Source organism: Prunus avium, chromosome 2 (genome assembly GCF_965620075.1).
Source record: "Prunus avium chromosome 2, drPruAviu1.hap1.1, whole genome shotgun sequence".
NCBI lineage: Eukaryota > Viridiplantae > Streptophyta > Magnoliopsida > Rosales > Rosaceae > Prunus > Prunus avium.
Genome location: NC_142285.1, coordinates 32,756,008 through 32,773,399, shown reverse-complemented (window position 1 = coordinate 32,773,399; position 17,392 = coordinate 32,756,008). Strand labels below are relative to the sequence as shown.

At 38.4% G+C, this 17,392-nt stretch overlaps 2 protein-coding genes across 3 annotated transcripts; one reads left to right on the top strand and one right to left on the bottom strand.

The window, feature by feature from the left end:
• Window positions 1–358: 358 nt before the first annotated feature.
• Window positions 359–10,304, bottom strand: LOC110766800 (brefeldin A-inhibited guanine nucleotide-exchange protein 2). Its single transcript, XM_021970184.2, has 11 exons — window positions 8,752–10,304; window positions 7,379–7,696; window positions 6,817–7,162; window positions 6,316–6,738; window positions 5,942–6,228; window positions 5,335–5,608; window positions 3,569–4,068; window positions 3,161–3,482; window positions 2,650–3,031; window positions 1,842–2,527; window positions 359–1,288 (listed from the first exon to the last, which is right to left on the bottom strand). Exons 1-11 carry the CDS (start codon window positions 9,930–9,932, stop codon window positions 680–682), a joined length of 5,328 nt encoding a protein of 1,775 aa, XP_021825876.1. The 5' UTR covers window positions 9,933–10,304; the 3' UTR covers window positions 359–679.
• Window positions 10,305–13,681: 3,377 nt separating this feature from the next.
• On the top strand, window positions 13,682–16,772 carry LOC110766441 (Tetratricopeptide repeat (TPR)-like superfamily protein). Of its 2 annotated transcripts, none has more exons than XM_021969775.2 (3): window positions 13,682–14,374; window positions 15,144–16,026; window positions 16,214–16,772. In XM_021969775.2, exons 1-2 carry the CDS (start codon window positions 13,919–13,921, stop codon window positions 15,933–15,935), a joined length of 1,248 nt encoding a protein of 415 aa, XP_021825467.1. In that variant the 5' UTR covers window positions 13,682–13,918; the 3' UTR covers window positions 15,936–16,026; window positions 16,214–16,772. The 2 variants fall into 2 exon arrangements, with proteins under 2 accessions (XP_021825467.1, XP_021825473.1); XM_021969781.2 differs by having other exon boundaries at window positions 16,122–16,772.
• The last annotated feature ends 620 nt before the right edge of the window (window positions 16,773–17,392 follow it).

The window sequence follows — 17,392 nt, the reverse complement described above, 5'->3', positions numbered from 1 at the left end:
GTTTTGTGGCTAATCAGTATGTTCATGTATTTACTCAAGTAAAGGTTGCTGTATTACTAAAACCACTTGAACTTCTTGCTTCCCCAACTTGTTATGAAAGTCAACTAAAACGCGCCTAATCAAAGTTATCTCCATATACAAAATCTATAATCAAAGATAATTTAAGTAATGTTTTCACAGCCTGCCACCAAAAGATCTCATGTTTAGTAATGGTTGAGATAAGTTCTCATATCATAAAATAATTATATCCAACGCAGAAAAGGACAGTTCCCTTTTTTTTTCGTTTGGGGAACGGAAGAATCGAACTTTGGACATCTTTCCAACATTGTGAAAGAGAAAGGGAATGGGCATTCTTGAATGTATAATAAGGGCAATTTTCATTTTCAGAAAAAATAGTTGTTCTCAATTTCATTTTGTTCAAAATCGAAAAAATATATGACTAGCATACAACATCAAAACTCCTGAAGAGATGTATAAATTCTAAATGGAGCTGTACTTCTCGGATAGACTACAGAAGGTTTAGAAGCACTGGCCAACCAAATGCGAAACATTGCGCTAACTCTTCATACACTATCAAACTATATTTCCGACAATGAAGAAAAGAAAAAAAAAATGAAGACTACAAGACTTGGCATCAAATTATCATACATCTCAAATTGCATGGTCCTGTCTCACCTGCTCAACACGATCGAAGCAACACAGGCCCCACCGATGAGCGCAGCATGTCACTGAGGGCAAACTGGACCTCATTTGACCCGTGTTCACAACTTATCAAGCTTGAAATTAGGGGGAAGAATTGAGACAAGTTGTTTTCAAATGAGGTCTCTCCCAAACTAGAGATAGTCTGGAGAGTTGCCACAATAAGTGGGGCGCGTTGAGCCAGTTCTCTCCGTCTCCCAGAACCTAGAGGAATTAGCCAATGGTGCTGCCCACTAGATGATTCGGATATCTTTCCAGAGCTGGCAGCTTCAATATAGAACTGTAAAACCTCCCTGCAAAGGTCCACGATGTGGGACTCAACCTCCGCCTCATCATAACCTGGAGGCCTATCCTCTATAAGATTCTGCAAGAATGTGAGGCATATTTGGTAAGATTCATTCTCAATACGCAACAGTGGAGGATCTTGCATTTGGGTCATGGAGCCAAATTCTTGTAGCCTTGCCCGTAAAGTGGTATCAGTGTTAATCTTGTGAGCATGAGTTGCCACATCATGCAAAGCATCAAAGAGGACTAGCGTGTTTTTCGCTGAAAGGTGAGATCGATACATGGTGTAGATCTCCATCACCGCCTGCCAGATTTAATGAGAACATGCAAACTTCAGGAAACGGTATTGACATGACAACATGTAAATATTAGAAAGATGCAATTTAATTCACGTATATACTAGTACACACTAATAGTGTTTTCTTTGTACTTTCGATTGACAAATCAGAATTAACAGAACCAACCCTTTAATTTGCATTGGTTACATTTGATGATCGTACTTCACCTAGATGAACCTTCTCCCTTTTGATATAAGTGTCGGTGGTATCAATCCTCAAGAAGTGTCGGTGGATGTATGCATGGTTCCTATTGTTTGTTATTTTGTTCCCAAACAAAAAAAAACTTGCTGTTTCTATAATTCAAATAACATAATTTTCTGAAGTATGTCCACAGAAAATCAAGTTCAACTAATGGAAAGAGACTAGAGTTCAGGCCTACTCAAACATAACCAACAGCTGCACATAATCAATGTGACTTGGCTTCAAGAAGCATAAGAAAAACAGCATAAATACACAAGAAGTTTGTTGAAGCCATATATTTGCAAAAGGAAGGTGGTTAATAATTGGAGTAGAAGTTACCTGAATCAATAAAAGTTGAACAGCAGCTCGACACTTAACATCAGATATGCCAGCATAAAGGTAATTTGTCCTCAGTCTCTCTGAATCATCATCAGGCCTACCAGACACAGTGGACCCTCCATTATCTTCTCTACTCAAAGCAGGTTCATGGTTTCCAATTATGCCATCTCCACTTAGAATGAAAGAAAAATCAGGAAGCGTTGAATTGGCTGCTTCTTTTAATGATGAAACCACTTCTAGCCACTTTTCATCAGAAAAGAGATCCCCTGCATTGCTCATCAATCGCACAAATGCAGCAATACCTATACCAGCTAAGCTTTGGTGAGGTCGTCTAATAAAACTGACTAGAAGCACCAAAACTTTCTTCAAAAGCGGATTAACAGTGTTATAAAATTTGACAAAAAGATCAACTACTAATTGTAGTGCCAATGTGCATGTCTCATAGAGCCAGGCATCTTGATCAAGATCGCTGATATCACCATCAATCACTTGTCCTGGTGAACCTTCCCCAGAAGGATCAATAGCGTGTCGCACATAGTCAAATATTGGAAATAGAACTGATTCAAAAACCCTTTCCCACAAAGGTAGTGAGAAAAGGTGACCATGGTTACGTAAAGTTTCAAACAGCACTTGTAAGGCACTCTTCCTGATTTCAGGCCTAGGGTCAAAGCTAAGCTCGGACAAACCTGCAGAGGGACGATAAATGAATAAAAATCTTTCCCAATGTGGTTTTTAAAAAGCTTAAAAACATAACCAAAACGCTTTGCAACATTACACTTATAACTACCAATTTATGCTGTATCCTTACCAGCCAGTAGAGGGAACCAGAAATAGAGATGGTCATCCTTATCGGCCATTTCGCCATTTTCTTGTTTTCCATCTTTCCCTGCTTGAGGTGAAGATGGAGAGATTTTTCCAGAAGCTTCCTTGTCCTTATTTCTTGATGAGGAACCAAGACCTCCATCTGCCAGTTTTGTAGCACAGAACCGAAGAAAAGCAATAGCATTGAGGCTAATGTCTTTGTTGAATCTACTATTGGTGAATGCAATTAGGCAATTCACACAATCGGTAAAAGTAGTGGTTTCAGTCTCAGTAATGTATGGAAAGTAGTCTCGAATAATCTTCTCAATTATTTCAAAGGCCAAGAGTACAATGTTTTTGTGGTCATCATAAGCTGCAGTAGTGAATACCTGAAAAGAATCAAATAGTAACAACTATTACCAGTATGCAAGAAGAATAATTCATGAATCAAATTAATAATTATCCCCTGTAGAATAAAATATATCCCCAAAGAGAAAAGATAGGACATATTCCAGTACCATGAACATGCTCTTCCATCCAGATTTAACATTGTTGACCCGAGATAAAACCATTTGTGAGACACATCTGATGATTAATTCACGTATTTCCACCGCACTACTTTTACGCATAACAATGACAAAAGGTTTCATAAACTCATTCTGAAAATTGTAATTAGCCAACTCTTCTCGGTCCAAGAATTTCATTGACAACTGGCGTAGAGAATCCATAGCAAAAATTGCAATAGACAGGTTTTCAGAACAACCAATTGTCACAAAGAAATTGGAGAGCACATGCCAGATGCTAGACCATACAAACCTGATGCGGTTCATGTTATAATGCCTGTTATAAGAAAACAATTGACGTCAAACTCTACAATTTTGTAATAGAAAGCAAATAAATAAGATTTGAAGTTGGGTGATCCATACGCAATCTCAACAATCTTTGTAAGGCTGAAAACACGAGGATCAGATGCTGAGCGCAATTCTTCCATAGAAACCTTGCAAAGAGCCTTGACAAAATCTATAATCGCCTCACTGTTTAGCTTTTGACTCCGTGTGAATATGCGACTCATTTCACCAACTTGTTCTAACATGTTTAAATTGGAAACCAAATTGTTCATCTGTTCTGATGTGACCATCCCAGAAGCATTCCCACCAATACCAGCACTATCATACGAACCTCTCAACACAGCAGAAGCTGCATACTGCATCCTTCCTGGGCCCTTCTTTTTTAAAACAGGAAGGATAGTTGACTTAGCTTGTTTTGACTTTTCTGACTCATTCTGAGGAAAAGCAAAGAATGTTGCATCAGGAGGAGCACCCTCTCCCAAGAGATGTAGATGTTCAAACCGGGAAACACATGTCAAAATATGCTCCCAAGCTTCCTGTAGGTAGTTCCCATCTTCATCTGCAATTGTCACTATAGCCTATAAACAATATGACCAAATAAAACATCAGATCCATCTCAAGGCTTGAACTCCTGAGTATACTGCTGAATAATTACATTTCTAAAGGTCAGTAAGCAGGTCATGAAATAATAGTTCTGCAATACTATTAGATGATAGCACATGATTAACATAGTGACAAACATATTACCCAGACCCCTGGGGCCCTGTCACACAATCGAAATCAGAGATGTTTTATTCACCATGTTAACATTCATTTCACAGATAACTACATAAGCACATTTGCAACTCTTCTACTAAGCACTCTTCTAACAGTCATGCAAAGCATCTGACTACGCACCTCCAGCTCCAAATTACAAATGTATTCCCTTCCTTTACTGGTTCATTCTTGGCACAGCACAGCCTCTTTATTCTAGCTAAGGTATACCATTTCGCTTTTGGTTTTCAAATTTTTGTTAGACAAAGAGAGTACATGGGAGAAAGGAGGGATGAAGAATGGTGGAGGAAGGGTGTTGGGAAAGAACTGACAACGAAACGAAATCTACCACTCAATTTCAGAGTAGTTCATCTATTTGGAATAGAGGAGAAATACAAGTATACCATCAGTGAGCTACCATCCTATAATTGTTTCCAAAGATTTCATGTTTAGCTTTGACCAATTTTTTTGAGAAGGTTTAGCTTTGAAACAATTCAAAGATCACAATATAAACCTATATGCCCAAGAATCACACAAGATATACCATTCAGCCTTCAATAATAAGACAATTGGCAGATCTAAAACAAGCAAGACTAGGTTAATCAAGTTTTTAGCCAACTTAAGATATCATTTTCACTTGGGAAATTAATCTTACTGGAATGAAAGCAGACTGTCAAAAAATAACTGATAGACTCAGATGATAGATAATGTGAGGTGTCTGTCTTTGTTCAAGCCGACATATGAATTCCTCATAAACTGTTATAGTATTTCTTTTGCGTTACATATCTACAAAGACGACAGGTTAAGCATGAGAAAGCAAAACTAAAATAACTTCACATCCAAAAATTGACTCCAAAACAAAGGGAAACAGAGAGACATGCAATGAGGGTGGGGGAGAGGGAGAGAGAGACACGGTGTGAGCGAGCAGTTCAAAATAATATCAAGGTTAAAAACAATGATAAGTGGCACTATATTCCCCTATAAGACTACTTTAAAACATCATCCTGATTAAGAAGGAAAAGTAACTAGTACAATATTTAAACTTTCACGTCCTGTACAGAAACTATGGTAGAGTAAAACCATATACCAACCTTAATTGCATCTATATTTTTCTGCTTGATATCAGCAGGGGAGTGGAGGGAAGTAAACTTTGCTAGTGAAGTCACAAAAGCATCTCTATGGGTCTTCATGGACATTACAGCAGTAACATGAATGGCATGACGAAAGCCTTCGAGACACAGAGAAATAACTACTTCATCGTCGCTTTGGTCAAGTGGAACACTGAATGCAGCCAGCATAGGAGCCCAGCATACCTCAACCATAAATCTAAGAATTACCACATCTGTTGCAGCATAATAAACTGACCTACAAGACAGCCATACAAGTATAAACTAAGAATGAAATCTAATAGATAGTTTAGTATAGATTATGTAATGCAAGCATCATAAAGAATTCAGATTAAAATTCCTGAAAGATAATATGCCTACATGCATTTTGCACTTATTTTCACAGAACTTGGTCTAGTCAAACTTCCACTATGCTGAGCAAGGAATAACAATCCCCCGTAAAATAACTCCTAAAAACTAATAGTTAAACTCCTATGGCCTTTGAAGAAATTATGGCCTGATAAAAGTGGAACGGCAAAAGTCATTAAGGAAACCAAACATTTGATATCAGTTAAGTTCAGTTGGTTCTTACTCAGATTTGCGAGCTTTTTCTTTAAATTGTTCTTGCATATGCTTGATAAGATCATCACTGGTCTCTAATTCTTCCCCCCGTTTGCGGATCACAATATTCAATATACTGTCCAAGCCCAAAAGCCGGTTTGGGTTCACTGACTGCATCTGCTGGGGAGCCAATTCATATTCTTTCATTTTAATCTCATTTCTTGATATTCGTTCAAACAATGACCTCAAGTACTCCTCAGGTAGATCCTTTCCATCATCTATGCCGCGATTGTTCCTTATAAAATCATCAGCTGACATCTGCAAGTTTTAATGGCCAGAGAGAGAGGTACATCTATCAGCTATCTGTTTCAATCATCTAATTAGATCAGGTATATGTGAACTCACCTTGTTCTTCACCATCGGGTTATGAGCGTCAGTATTGAGCAATATCACGGAGTAAGCAAGGACATAGGCAGTGTCAGCACTAGTAAAAGCCTTTGGATTACATTTGCAATAGCGCTCAGCAAACTTTTCCATTATTCTATCAATCTTCTGTGCCTCACCAGGCAACCTAAAGCCTTGAAGAAAGGCCCTGATTGCCTCATCAAACTCCAATCCTTGAAACTCAAAGGAATCCACATAAGCATGCATTACTTTTAGCGACAAGTCTTCTCTTTCTCCAAGGTAATCCCCAATCAAAGTCTTGTTCAAGCCAGATGCATTTTTTAGAAAAGCAGCTATCTCCTCAGGTGAATCGCCCACCTTGTTTGCATTTATAAGAAACTCAATTCCTTTCTTAGGTTTCCGATTGAAAAGAGATATACCTTCCTGCCACAAAACATACATCAGATTCCAAGTTCAATAGCCCAAAGATGAATCTGATGGCATTCCAGACAATTTGCTTACCTGAAGTTCCAGCTTGTAAGCTCGTCGTTGCTCAATCGTCAAAGCATCAGAGGCCTCACTAGAAGCTTCAGAATGAGTGTCTGATCCTTCAACAGGCTCCTCGCTGTTCCCATTTGCCATGGGAAGACCTCCTGATTCAAGACTATTCTCAGTTGCATCAAATTTCTTGTTAGAATGAGGATCTGGAATGCGCAACTGTTTGTTCATCCAGTCTCCGATTGACCTCAAAACACCAACCAAGCACTTCATAGCTTCAAGTTTCATGGTTGCCTCCTGAGGCGGTAATAATGTGGTGGCAACACCAGGAGGGACACCTTGGGCAGTTTTAAGAAGGCCATTAACCATCCTGGCAATATCAGGACAAAAAGAAAAGGAGAAGGCAAACGCAAAAACTGTTAACATAAGACCAAGTAATTCACAATGCTATGAGGGTGTGGAAACAATGCAGGACAACTGCTATCGAAATAGATGGAACTGGATATTATTATCAGTGTTCAATGCTTTTGAAATTTGAAGTATTGTATATCAGGGAGTGGAGTCTACAGGATAGAACATGACATACCTCTCAAATATGTTTGATGAATTGACATCACAATCATAATTGATGAATATGTCTACCAAGATCTGGGAATCAACACAGAGCTTCTCAAGAAACCGAAGCACTATCATCTTCTGCTGAAAATTGGGTTGAGCAACATTTTCCAAAACTCTGAGAACAATCATAGGAAAAAATACTCCAATCTCTGCTTTCAATCCAGCTCTAAATCTTGACACCAGACTAATGAAGATGGAGCAAGATAGTTGAAAAACTATCATAAGAGTTGAAGCACTGTTCTTTAACAGCGACAGACACAAGTATTGCTTAATCGCACCTAAAAACCTGTTCCAAGTCACAAATTTATCTTTATGAATTTCAAAGTAGGTGAAAAACAAGCTAAATTCAAAAATATGAAGAAGACAAGTATGGAGAACGTAAGTTTTTTCACTGAATTCAAAGCGTTTTTTTTCAGAGAAACAGAACTGAATTAAAAGATATGAAGTGCTTATTTTGTTCAACAAAAGAAAAGAAAAAGAATATTAGGCGACTTTGTGAACATTATTAAACCTGCTATACTATGCACATGCACATGATCACACACCAGAAACCAAATTCGCAGAAAAGACCAACATGCACAACAGTTTGATTTGCATTGTCAGGAAACTAAACCAAGATCTATCAAACAGCAACATCCGTGGATAAACCACATTAAACATGTTTTGCACAAATGTGTCTAATCTGGGGATCCACTTCAATACCTCCAGATTTATACCAATTCATTTGCATCAAAGTGGAGGCGACTTATCTGCATTATGAGTCTGCAAGCCTGGACTAAGAAGCCAAGTATCATATCTATCCACCAGCCTTAATTTGCATCCAATAACCAGTCTTGGCTAAGAAGCCACCATATCTATCGACCAGCCTTACCAGCTACATATTGATATATTGTGATTCTACTACTCCTCACACCCTTGCTGTCTAAAGTTCTATGATCATGCTAAGTATCACTTTAACTTATATACTCGAGAAACCAATCTGAGAAGATTTGACATTTTTTATTTTTATGACAAATTTTTCATACCTGTTAAACATTTACATTCCATCTCGATTTTGAGCAATATTTTCATTTGATAACAGTACTACATCAGTCTTTTTAACTGTTAATGAGATCAAATCCTCTTGCACCAACTACGTTCACTACCAAACACTAAAGCCTACATTCCCTATATAATATATATCTCCACAAAATTGCAAACATAGCAGTCGTCATACGTGCTGTACTTCACAAACATAACAAAATTACAACCAGTGCAGCTCAAGCAAGATAGATAACAGTAAACCCAAAATAGCAACATCTAAGCATAACCATTTTAGCATGAGAGGTGGTAGTGAGGTACCTTTCGCTGGTCCTAAAGACAGCACCGGCATTCTCCAACAAAATCTTCAAAAGCTCCAAAGCCACAATCTTTCCCTTCATCAACTCCGGATCTGCCAATGCCTCCTTAGGCGGAGTCTTCATGGACAGCTTACACAGAGCTCTAAACACCAAAAACGCGTCTCTTCTCAACTTATTCCCAATCTGAACTTCCAAATCCTCATCTCTCTCCAATTCTCCATCCGCCAATTCACCTTTGCGGCCCTCCAGCGCGGTCTTGTACATACTAATCTCCCAGTACTTGGCATCCAACATATCCTTATCTGTCGAGTCCAACAAATCGGCAGGGTTAGTGGTCTCCACTGTGGTCGTTTCAAATGCCCCGTCGTGCCCACGAAGCGACACCTTGGTAGGTGTTGTTGGGTTCAAAACTCCATCAATGTCTGACATAATCTTGGTGATAAACCCTTGCACGAACATTGTCATCGACCCGTCCGCATCGGATTTCTCAATCGGATCCATCAGCTCGGCCACCACGATCGGATGAATCGGAACTGTCGAAGAGTCTGCCTCCATTCTTCTGAACACAATCACCAGCATCTGGATCAACGACGCCTTCGCCGTCGTCTGATTAACAACATTCTTACTTCCCAGATAGATGTCGTAGCAGGTCCTCACTATCTGAAGTAAGCAATCCCCATGAATTCGCAGCGATATCGACGTCACCGCCGACAGCAGCGTCTTCAGCACCAGAAGTTCCATCTGATCGTCCCCCAAATCGTGGCATTTGCACACGGACTCGATCAATTTCGTAAGAAACTTCGCCTCGGCGCCGCTGCCGGAGGCGTCGGCCTCACCGCGCAGGTATCCATGGGCGATAAGCTTCTGGATGCAATCGACGGCCGGATCAGCGATCTTCAGTACGCCGGAGCCGGCGGCGTTGATGATGGGGCTGAGAATGGACTCGGAGTCCGCGAGGGAGTACTCCTCGGAGCCTCCGTCGTGGAGAGGACCCGGCCCGGATGAGTCCGGGTCGGAATTGGAGTCGGGTTTAGACTTGGAGGGGTTGCTGAGCCGCTCGAGCACGGCTTTGCATTCGCTGGCGAGCTTGGCGTGCTTGCGCCATGAGGCGTTCTTGATGATCTTATCGAGGGCTGGGGCCACCACCTCCCTCAGACGGGAATCGGCTTCCGAAGAAGCCATTCCCGAGCTGGCTACGACTGGTGACTCAGTGAGCCGGATCTGAAGAAATGGCTAAGGATTTGAAGCTTCAGACTGTGAAGCCAGCTGAGGAGGGTTCGTGACTCGGTGAGCGGGTTGACTCAGTGGCATAGAGAGCTTCACAGAGAGAAGAGAAAGAGAGAGCAGTGAGTGGGAGGAGGAGGAGGAGTTGAGATTTGGATCGCGTTTTCTCCTGGAGGGGAGGTCCAATGGTTGGATTTCTAATGACGGAAATGGCCTTGATAGCTGAGGGGAACGGCGTTGAAGGTTCGTTGAATTTGATGGGTGTTTTTGGTATTTTGTAGGACGTTTGAGAAATGAGATTGATTACTCTGTTTTTCAGCTGTTCTGCGGAAGCTCTCAGTATTCAATCCAATAAAATGTTTTGTTTTGGACTTTGAAATCACCTTTTTTCTTTTTTTTCTTTTTTTTCTTTTTTGACTTTTTTTTTTGGTTTGCAAATTTGAAAATAAATAAATTATAATTTCTTTTTGAATAAATGAATTATCAAATCTAGGAAATATATGAGCCGTTACTTTCAAATCTAAAATTGACACTTGTGGAATGATAGGTGCTGAATTCAAATCATATATATAGACGAGAAAGGCCTTAGTTCATATTCCTTATTCATTGTAAAACAATTGTTGGATAGGAAAAAATAATAATGAACTTACCTTTCAATTTTTTTTTATAACACATAGCATTGCGTTGAGCATGGTAAAAGCATAATAGATTCTATAATTTAAAAGTTTATTACAAGGATAAAGAGACTCGAGATCTCATAAACTATTTTACAAAAGTTAAATTTCACAACATGGGATCCTCGAGAATAACCGAAGCTTGTAAGGCAAGGCATTAAATTAAATTTATTTTACTTTATTCTATCGATTTCCTATGATTGTTCATGAACAATGAGTCAATGTCTTCCTTCTTAAAACATTTGTTTATGATTATGTTTAGGGTTATTGATTTCAATGGTCCCCCAACTATTACTCCAGTATTATTTTGGTCCACTAACTAAATTTTTCATTTCAATGGTCCTTCAACTCTTAATTTGGTATCAAAATTGTCCTACAGTCAAAGTCTATCAACTAGTCCGTGAAATTGAAGGGCACAATCGTATTTTCAGGGCATTCCAACCTCTTCCTCTTTCTCTCTCTTTGACGATTTGACAGCCACCAACTCCAACCTATCGCAACCCACCTCAGCATCCTTTCTCTTTGTCTCCTCCCCCTCTCTCTATCTCTTCCCCCTCTCTTTGTGCTGTTGAATCGGATGGTGAAATGAATGAAGAACACAACTAGAAACCGTTCTCTAAACCCTCACAAGTTCAATCTATTTAAAGGTTTCCAAGAGATTCTAAGCTTTTTTGTTTTGTTTTTTTTTTGGGAATATTTTTGAACCATCTGAACATTAAACATGTCTTCTCTCAAGTGGGACAGTTGAAATCTAATTAGCATGGACAGCCCATCAATCTAAGATTGTTTGGTTTTGTTTTTTAGGATACTGCCCTAAAAAGAGAAGAAGACGAAGACTAATATGGAATTCGTTTGGTTTTGAGTGTACTGCCCTAAAAAAATGATTTCGCCCTTGAATTTAACGGCAAAATTGATAGACTTTGACGGTATGACTAATTTTGTAAGATCCCACATCGACCAACGGATAGGGGATTGATGTGCCTTATATGTACATGCCCGCATCCATCTAGCATGAGGCCTTTTGGGAGCTCACTGGCTTTGGAGTCATGGGAACTCCGAAGTTAAGCGAGTTGGGGCTAGAGCAATCCCAGGATAGGTGAGCCACTGAGAAGTTGCACGTGAGCTCCCAAAAACAAAACCGTGAGGGCAGAGAGGGGAGCCCAGAGCGTACAATATCGTGCTACGACGGAGCCAATCCCGGGATGTAACAAATTTGATACCAAATGAAGAGTTGAAGTACCATTGAAATGAAAATTTTAGTTGGTGGACCAAAATGATACTGGAACAATAGTTGGGGGACCATTGAAATCAATAATCCTTATGTTTAATTATGTTCCTTGTATAATCTCTCCGTTTATTGGTGGTAATTTTCGTTACAAGAATTGTGAGTTCCTCCTAAAATAAAAAACACATAAATTCACTTTTTTTTTCCTTTTAATTTGGATCTTAAAAATTGTGTCATATAAGGGAAAACAAAAAACACTTACAAAAGCTTTTGTTTCAAATAAATTTCATTTTTCAGGCATCACTTAATTAGGGAAACAATTTTATTTTTTTTGGTACAAACAAAATTATAATGAAGATTCTCTGCAAATCTTATAACCAAAAATGTTTAAATTTAAACGATAAACAAGTGAAAGAAAATATATGATTCCATTTAAATTGTAGATGATTGAAATGCCAAAATCATTTTCTTCATGTGGCGAGTGCTGACACTATCTTATGCTTTATTCTTTGATGTTGGCATATGTAAATTGATGGGAACATTATAGAGCAAAATTTAGAATCAAAATTAGTTACGTAATTGTAATAGTTATACACTTGTATTGAATATATCTACAACAAGAAAGTTACGTTTTTATCATATTTACAATAAAATTTTGGGTTGCATATTTTTGTGTGTAATTCACTTTATCTTGTAGTTCGTTTGGATGAGAAAATTTAAAAGTATAAAGGAATTTATAAATGATGGAAACTTTTTTTTAAAGAAATTCTATGATTGCATTCATAATTCAACCTAAAAAGCCACTAGCCACAAAAGGGCAATTACAATAACGGAGCTATCTAACATTAAAGTTAGGACAATTTGGGGCTCCTCCACTAATGTTCACGCATTATCGAAGAAACTCTAACATGGGTATATCAACTAAGCATGGGCGGAGCCAATAAAGGCTCACAGTGGTCAAGTGACTCTTCTCGTGTTTAGCATATTTTCTCATTTTACATGTTCGTACTTATATTTTTTTTATACAGTATTTTTGAAAATTGACCCTTCTCATCATCTTACCTTTTGAAAAAACTACAAAAGTAGAATGATGACTTACAGAAGAATAAATTTTTTGTCTCGCATGTCTCTAACTTATGCTACTTACCTTTTTTCTTTTTCTTTTTTTGTAATAACTTAATAATATTATTAGATGATTTTCTTTTTTTGTGTGTTAATCTTGTCATTTGAAGGTTGATCCATCTTAATACATTTATGGCTCTGTCATTTGAGGGTTGATCCAAATTCCATATTTTTTTCCCTTGCGGAATTTCTAAATTTCTCTTTTTTGTTATCCAAACAAGGGAATTGTTTTACGTCAATTTAGATATTTTGACTTTTGTCAAAATCCCAAATTTATTTTCCTCATCCAAATGTATTGTTGTAGTCTTCAATATACAAGAGTGGAGGCGACCTTAAACTATAATGAGCTACAAATAAGATATTGGTGTACAACATTTGAGGTTTTTTTGTTGTTGACCTTTTTATGAATTTTATTTTAAGTTCATCTCCTGATTTGGACCCTTAATTTAATGGTTTGATATTTTTGTAATTAAAATTTTGTTTCATCTAAAAAGAAAATATAATACTTTACAATATAAACACGTCGTCTGTCCATTTCGTAATTTGAATTAGTAACATTACATGTCGGTGTGACAGTCACATAAAGAGAGAGATCTACTCTTCATGGCCTATTGGCCCATGAAAAAATAGCTGGACTTTGGACCCTAAAATCCAAGGCCTTTCTTTATAATGGGCAGGGAGCCCAACCTGCCTAACAAGCCGGGAAAACTACCGCTGCTGGCTGTTAGATTGCGCAACCGGCAAAAAATCCCAGTCTGCGACGACCTTTTCCTTTCTTTTGCTCCCATATCCCAACCCACTATGCCTAAATTAGCCATAGAAACCACACCTTAAACAACTCCTAATTTTCACTCACTCTGACCCAATTCCAAAAATAGTTGCCTTTGCATCTTTGCTCATTGGCAGCTTGCCACATTTTTTCCATGGCCACCTATGCTTCCAACATGATTTGCTATCCAAACCCAGCAAACCCAGTAATCAATGGATTGAGAAAAACCCATCACCTCCAATTCATGGGCAGCACTTTCTGGGCAATCCCAATGAGTCTCTGCTCCAATGGCCATTTTCACCGACCCTTAGCGGCTGCAAGCGTGGAAGAGACAGCAAAGACAGAAAGTAAAGAAGGGAAGCCAAGGTTTAAGTTGGATGCGGTAGACCCTGAGATTACTGAAGCCCAGAAACAAGCTATAGCTCAATTGCCATATCATATGGCCAAACGTTGTAAGGCATTGATGAGGCAGCTTATTTGCTATTCTCCTCAGAAGGGTAGTTTGTGTGAGTTATTGGCTGCTTGGGTTAGGGCTATGAAGCCTAGCAGAGCTCACTGGCTTGCGGTTCTTAAAGAATTGAGGATAAAGGATCACCCACTTTATCTTCAGGTATTATTTTTTCTTTTAATTTCTTATTATGAGTTTTTTTTTTGTTTTTGGGATTTGTAATGTGTTCAAAATGTATGCTTTGAGTTTCATTGTTATAAAAGTATAACATTGGCAGTCGTAATTGAAACCCTGAAACTTTAAGTCAAATGATTTCTTTCTGTAGAAGAACCCCTTTAGCATTTTAGGTGACTTCTTGTTTGGGAATCTGGCTTAGGTGCCCTGTTTCTGAATTTGTGACACTGATGGGTGAATGCTATTGAAGATGTTCCATCTCTTTCAAGATATTATCCTCTTCCCACTTTTATTCATTTTGTTGAACTCCAGTTTTCTTTGTTCATTTTGATCTGCTTGTTAGGAGCTTCTCTGGCTGTGCACGATATGTTTTATTGTCATCAACGAGTTCACTTACAAATGTCATATTTTTGTAACTAACCTACGATGCGTATATATGAAAATTTTCTGGCTTGGATTTTGGCATTTGTTAACTGATGTTAAATAAACAGGTATTGGCAAAGAAAAACGTGGGAGAGAATCGCATTTTATATTGATGAAGTTTTGAGCAAATTGAAATGCCCTTTGTACTTGACATACTTTAGTTGGAGCCAATGTATCACACTTCTTCGAAATTTTTTAACTTCTAAAAGATACGGTTTTTGAAGGAACTTATATGCTATCCTGAAATTATATGTTCCTGCACATGCAAGTGAATTTTTCTGAAATTGGTAACCACTTATAACCTGAAATCCATGGCTTATTGAACTGTTCATAGGTGGCAGAAATTGCTGTACTAGAAGAATCTTTTGAAGCCAATCTTCGTGACTATACCAAAATAATTCATGGTTATGGGAAGCAAAACCGAATTGAGGATGCTGTTAAAACCCTTTCAAACATGAAGGCTAGAGCCTTCATATGTGATCAGGTAACTCTAACTGCCATGATTGACATGTATAGCAAGGCTGGACATGTTAAGCTGGCTGAAGAAACTTTTGAAGAAATTAAGCTCCTTGGGCAGCCCTTGGATAAAAGATCGTATGGCTCAATGATCATGGCCTACATTAGAGCTGGAGTGCCAGATCAAGGAGAGAGTTTACTCATAGAAATGGATGCCCAAGAGATTTATGCTGGAAGTGAAGTTTACAAGGCGTTGTTAAGAGCATACTCTATGGTTGGTGATACTGAAGGCGCTCAAAGAGTGTTCAATGCAGTTCAGCTAGCTGGTATTTCTCCGGATGATAAGCTATGTGGACTTCTCATAAATGCATATGGTGTATCAGGTCAAAGTCAAAAGGCACGTGTTGCGTTTGAAAACATGAGGACGGCGGGTATCAAACCGACTGATAAATGTATAGCTCTAGTGTTGGCTGCTTATGAAAAAGAGAATAAACTTCAGAAGGCATTAAAATTTCTGATGGCGTTGGAGAGAGATGGTATCATGGTTGGGAAAGAAGCTGCAGAAACTCTGGCGGCATGGTTTAGAAAACTAGGGGTTGTGGAAGAGGTGGATACAATCTTGAGAGAATTTGCAGAAACGGAAGCAAATTCCAGAGTTCCTGCTACATAGGCTCCATCTCCCAGTTTTATTATCTGCAGCCACGAGGACAAGTGTCAATTTCCAAGTATATTACTCCTTCTGGTTGCCAGGAATGATAGGGGTAAGATCTGATTATTCCCTTCTTCACATTATAGTATTAGAATCACACAACATTGACATTATTTATCATATATCTGAGTTTGCTTCCCTACACAGAAATTCAATATACCAGTAGGTCCACTACAACTTTGGATGATGATTAACAACTACTATCGTTTAGTAATCTGACCTCATTTGTGTGGATGCAGCATATAAAGCCCAAAGAATACGGTAAACAACTCACCTCTAAACGGGTACTGTATCTTGAATCATGAATGCTTCCAATTAAGCTTTGCTGCTTAAAGCTTTTGCTCTAGTAACAATTAGATGGAATGGAATGTCATTATCCTTGGAGCTTGTTGTTTATTCTCCTCATGTGAATTGTGTATGGATTCCTTCGGATGCTCTGTTGTCTGCATTCGCTGGCCTAACGTACAAATTGGATCGTTAAGGTCCATCTGGTAACATTTTTTATTTTACTTAAAAACAGAGGGGAGATGGAGAGAAAAAGGAAGAATGCACGACATTCATTCGGTTTTGCCTGCGGAAACACTCAGAAACCATGTTTTCTGTTTGTTGAAAAAAAATATATTATGAATTCTTCCCTTCTTCCTATAATCATGATGAAACCCTTTTTTTGCAAGCATTGACTTGGCTCTCGAACATGGATTCTTCATTATTGTTATTATTATTATTTAGTTTTATCAATGGATGTAATTGATATTCGTAAGAATGACATAATCTGAATTGGTTTGATTTTCTTTAGAAGTGTATGAGCCCAAGAGACCCAAGAGGCCAAGGCAGGGCACAAGCCCAAAGAATTAGACCCATAAACAAGAAACTGAAAGCCAAATACCAACAGGGTCTACCCAATAAAAAAGAACCTTGATTTGCAGACCAGTGGTCTTCCGATCCCACGACTCTTTCCCTCATAGTTACTATTGCTTGTATTTAAAATATTTTTTTTAGAAAAAAAAAAAAAAAAAACCCAAAACCAAAACAAAACGCCATTAAACTATCAGTCTATGCATATGCTACTGTTTATCAACGCCCCAAATTGAACTGAACCACTGCAAATGAGGTCTGAAAAAATTATTTTAACTATTACAAAGATTATTTTCAACTTCATGGTCACGCAAAAGTACTTTCATACTGTGCAAGGCTTTACTTCCCCGATTTGGGATATCCCATGTCTCAACAGTTAGTGAGGCAGACAATCCATGCTCCAACACCTTACTCTTAACAGACCCAATATCATTACTGTTTCTCACCACTAGGCTAGCTAGGATCAATCTGCTCCTTGTCAGATTTTCAATTGTGTGATAATAATTTTAAAGCTAATTAGTTTTCTTTCCAACTTTGGATCAATTTTCTGCTTCTCAGAATTT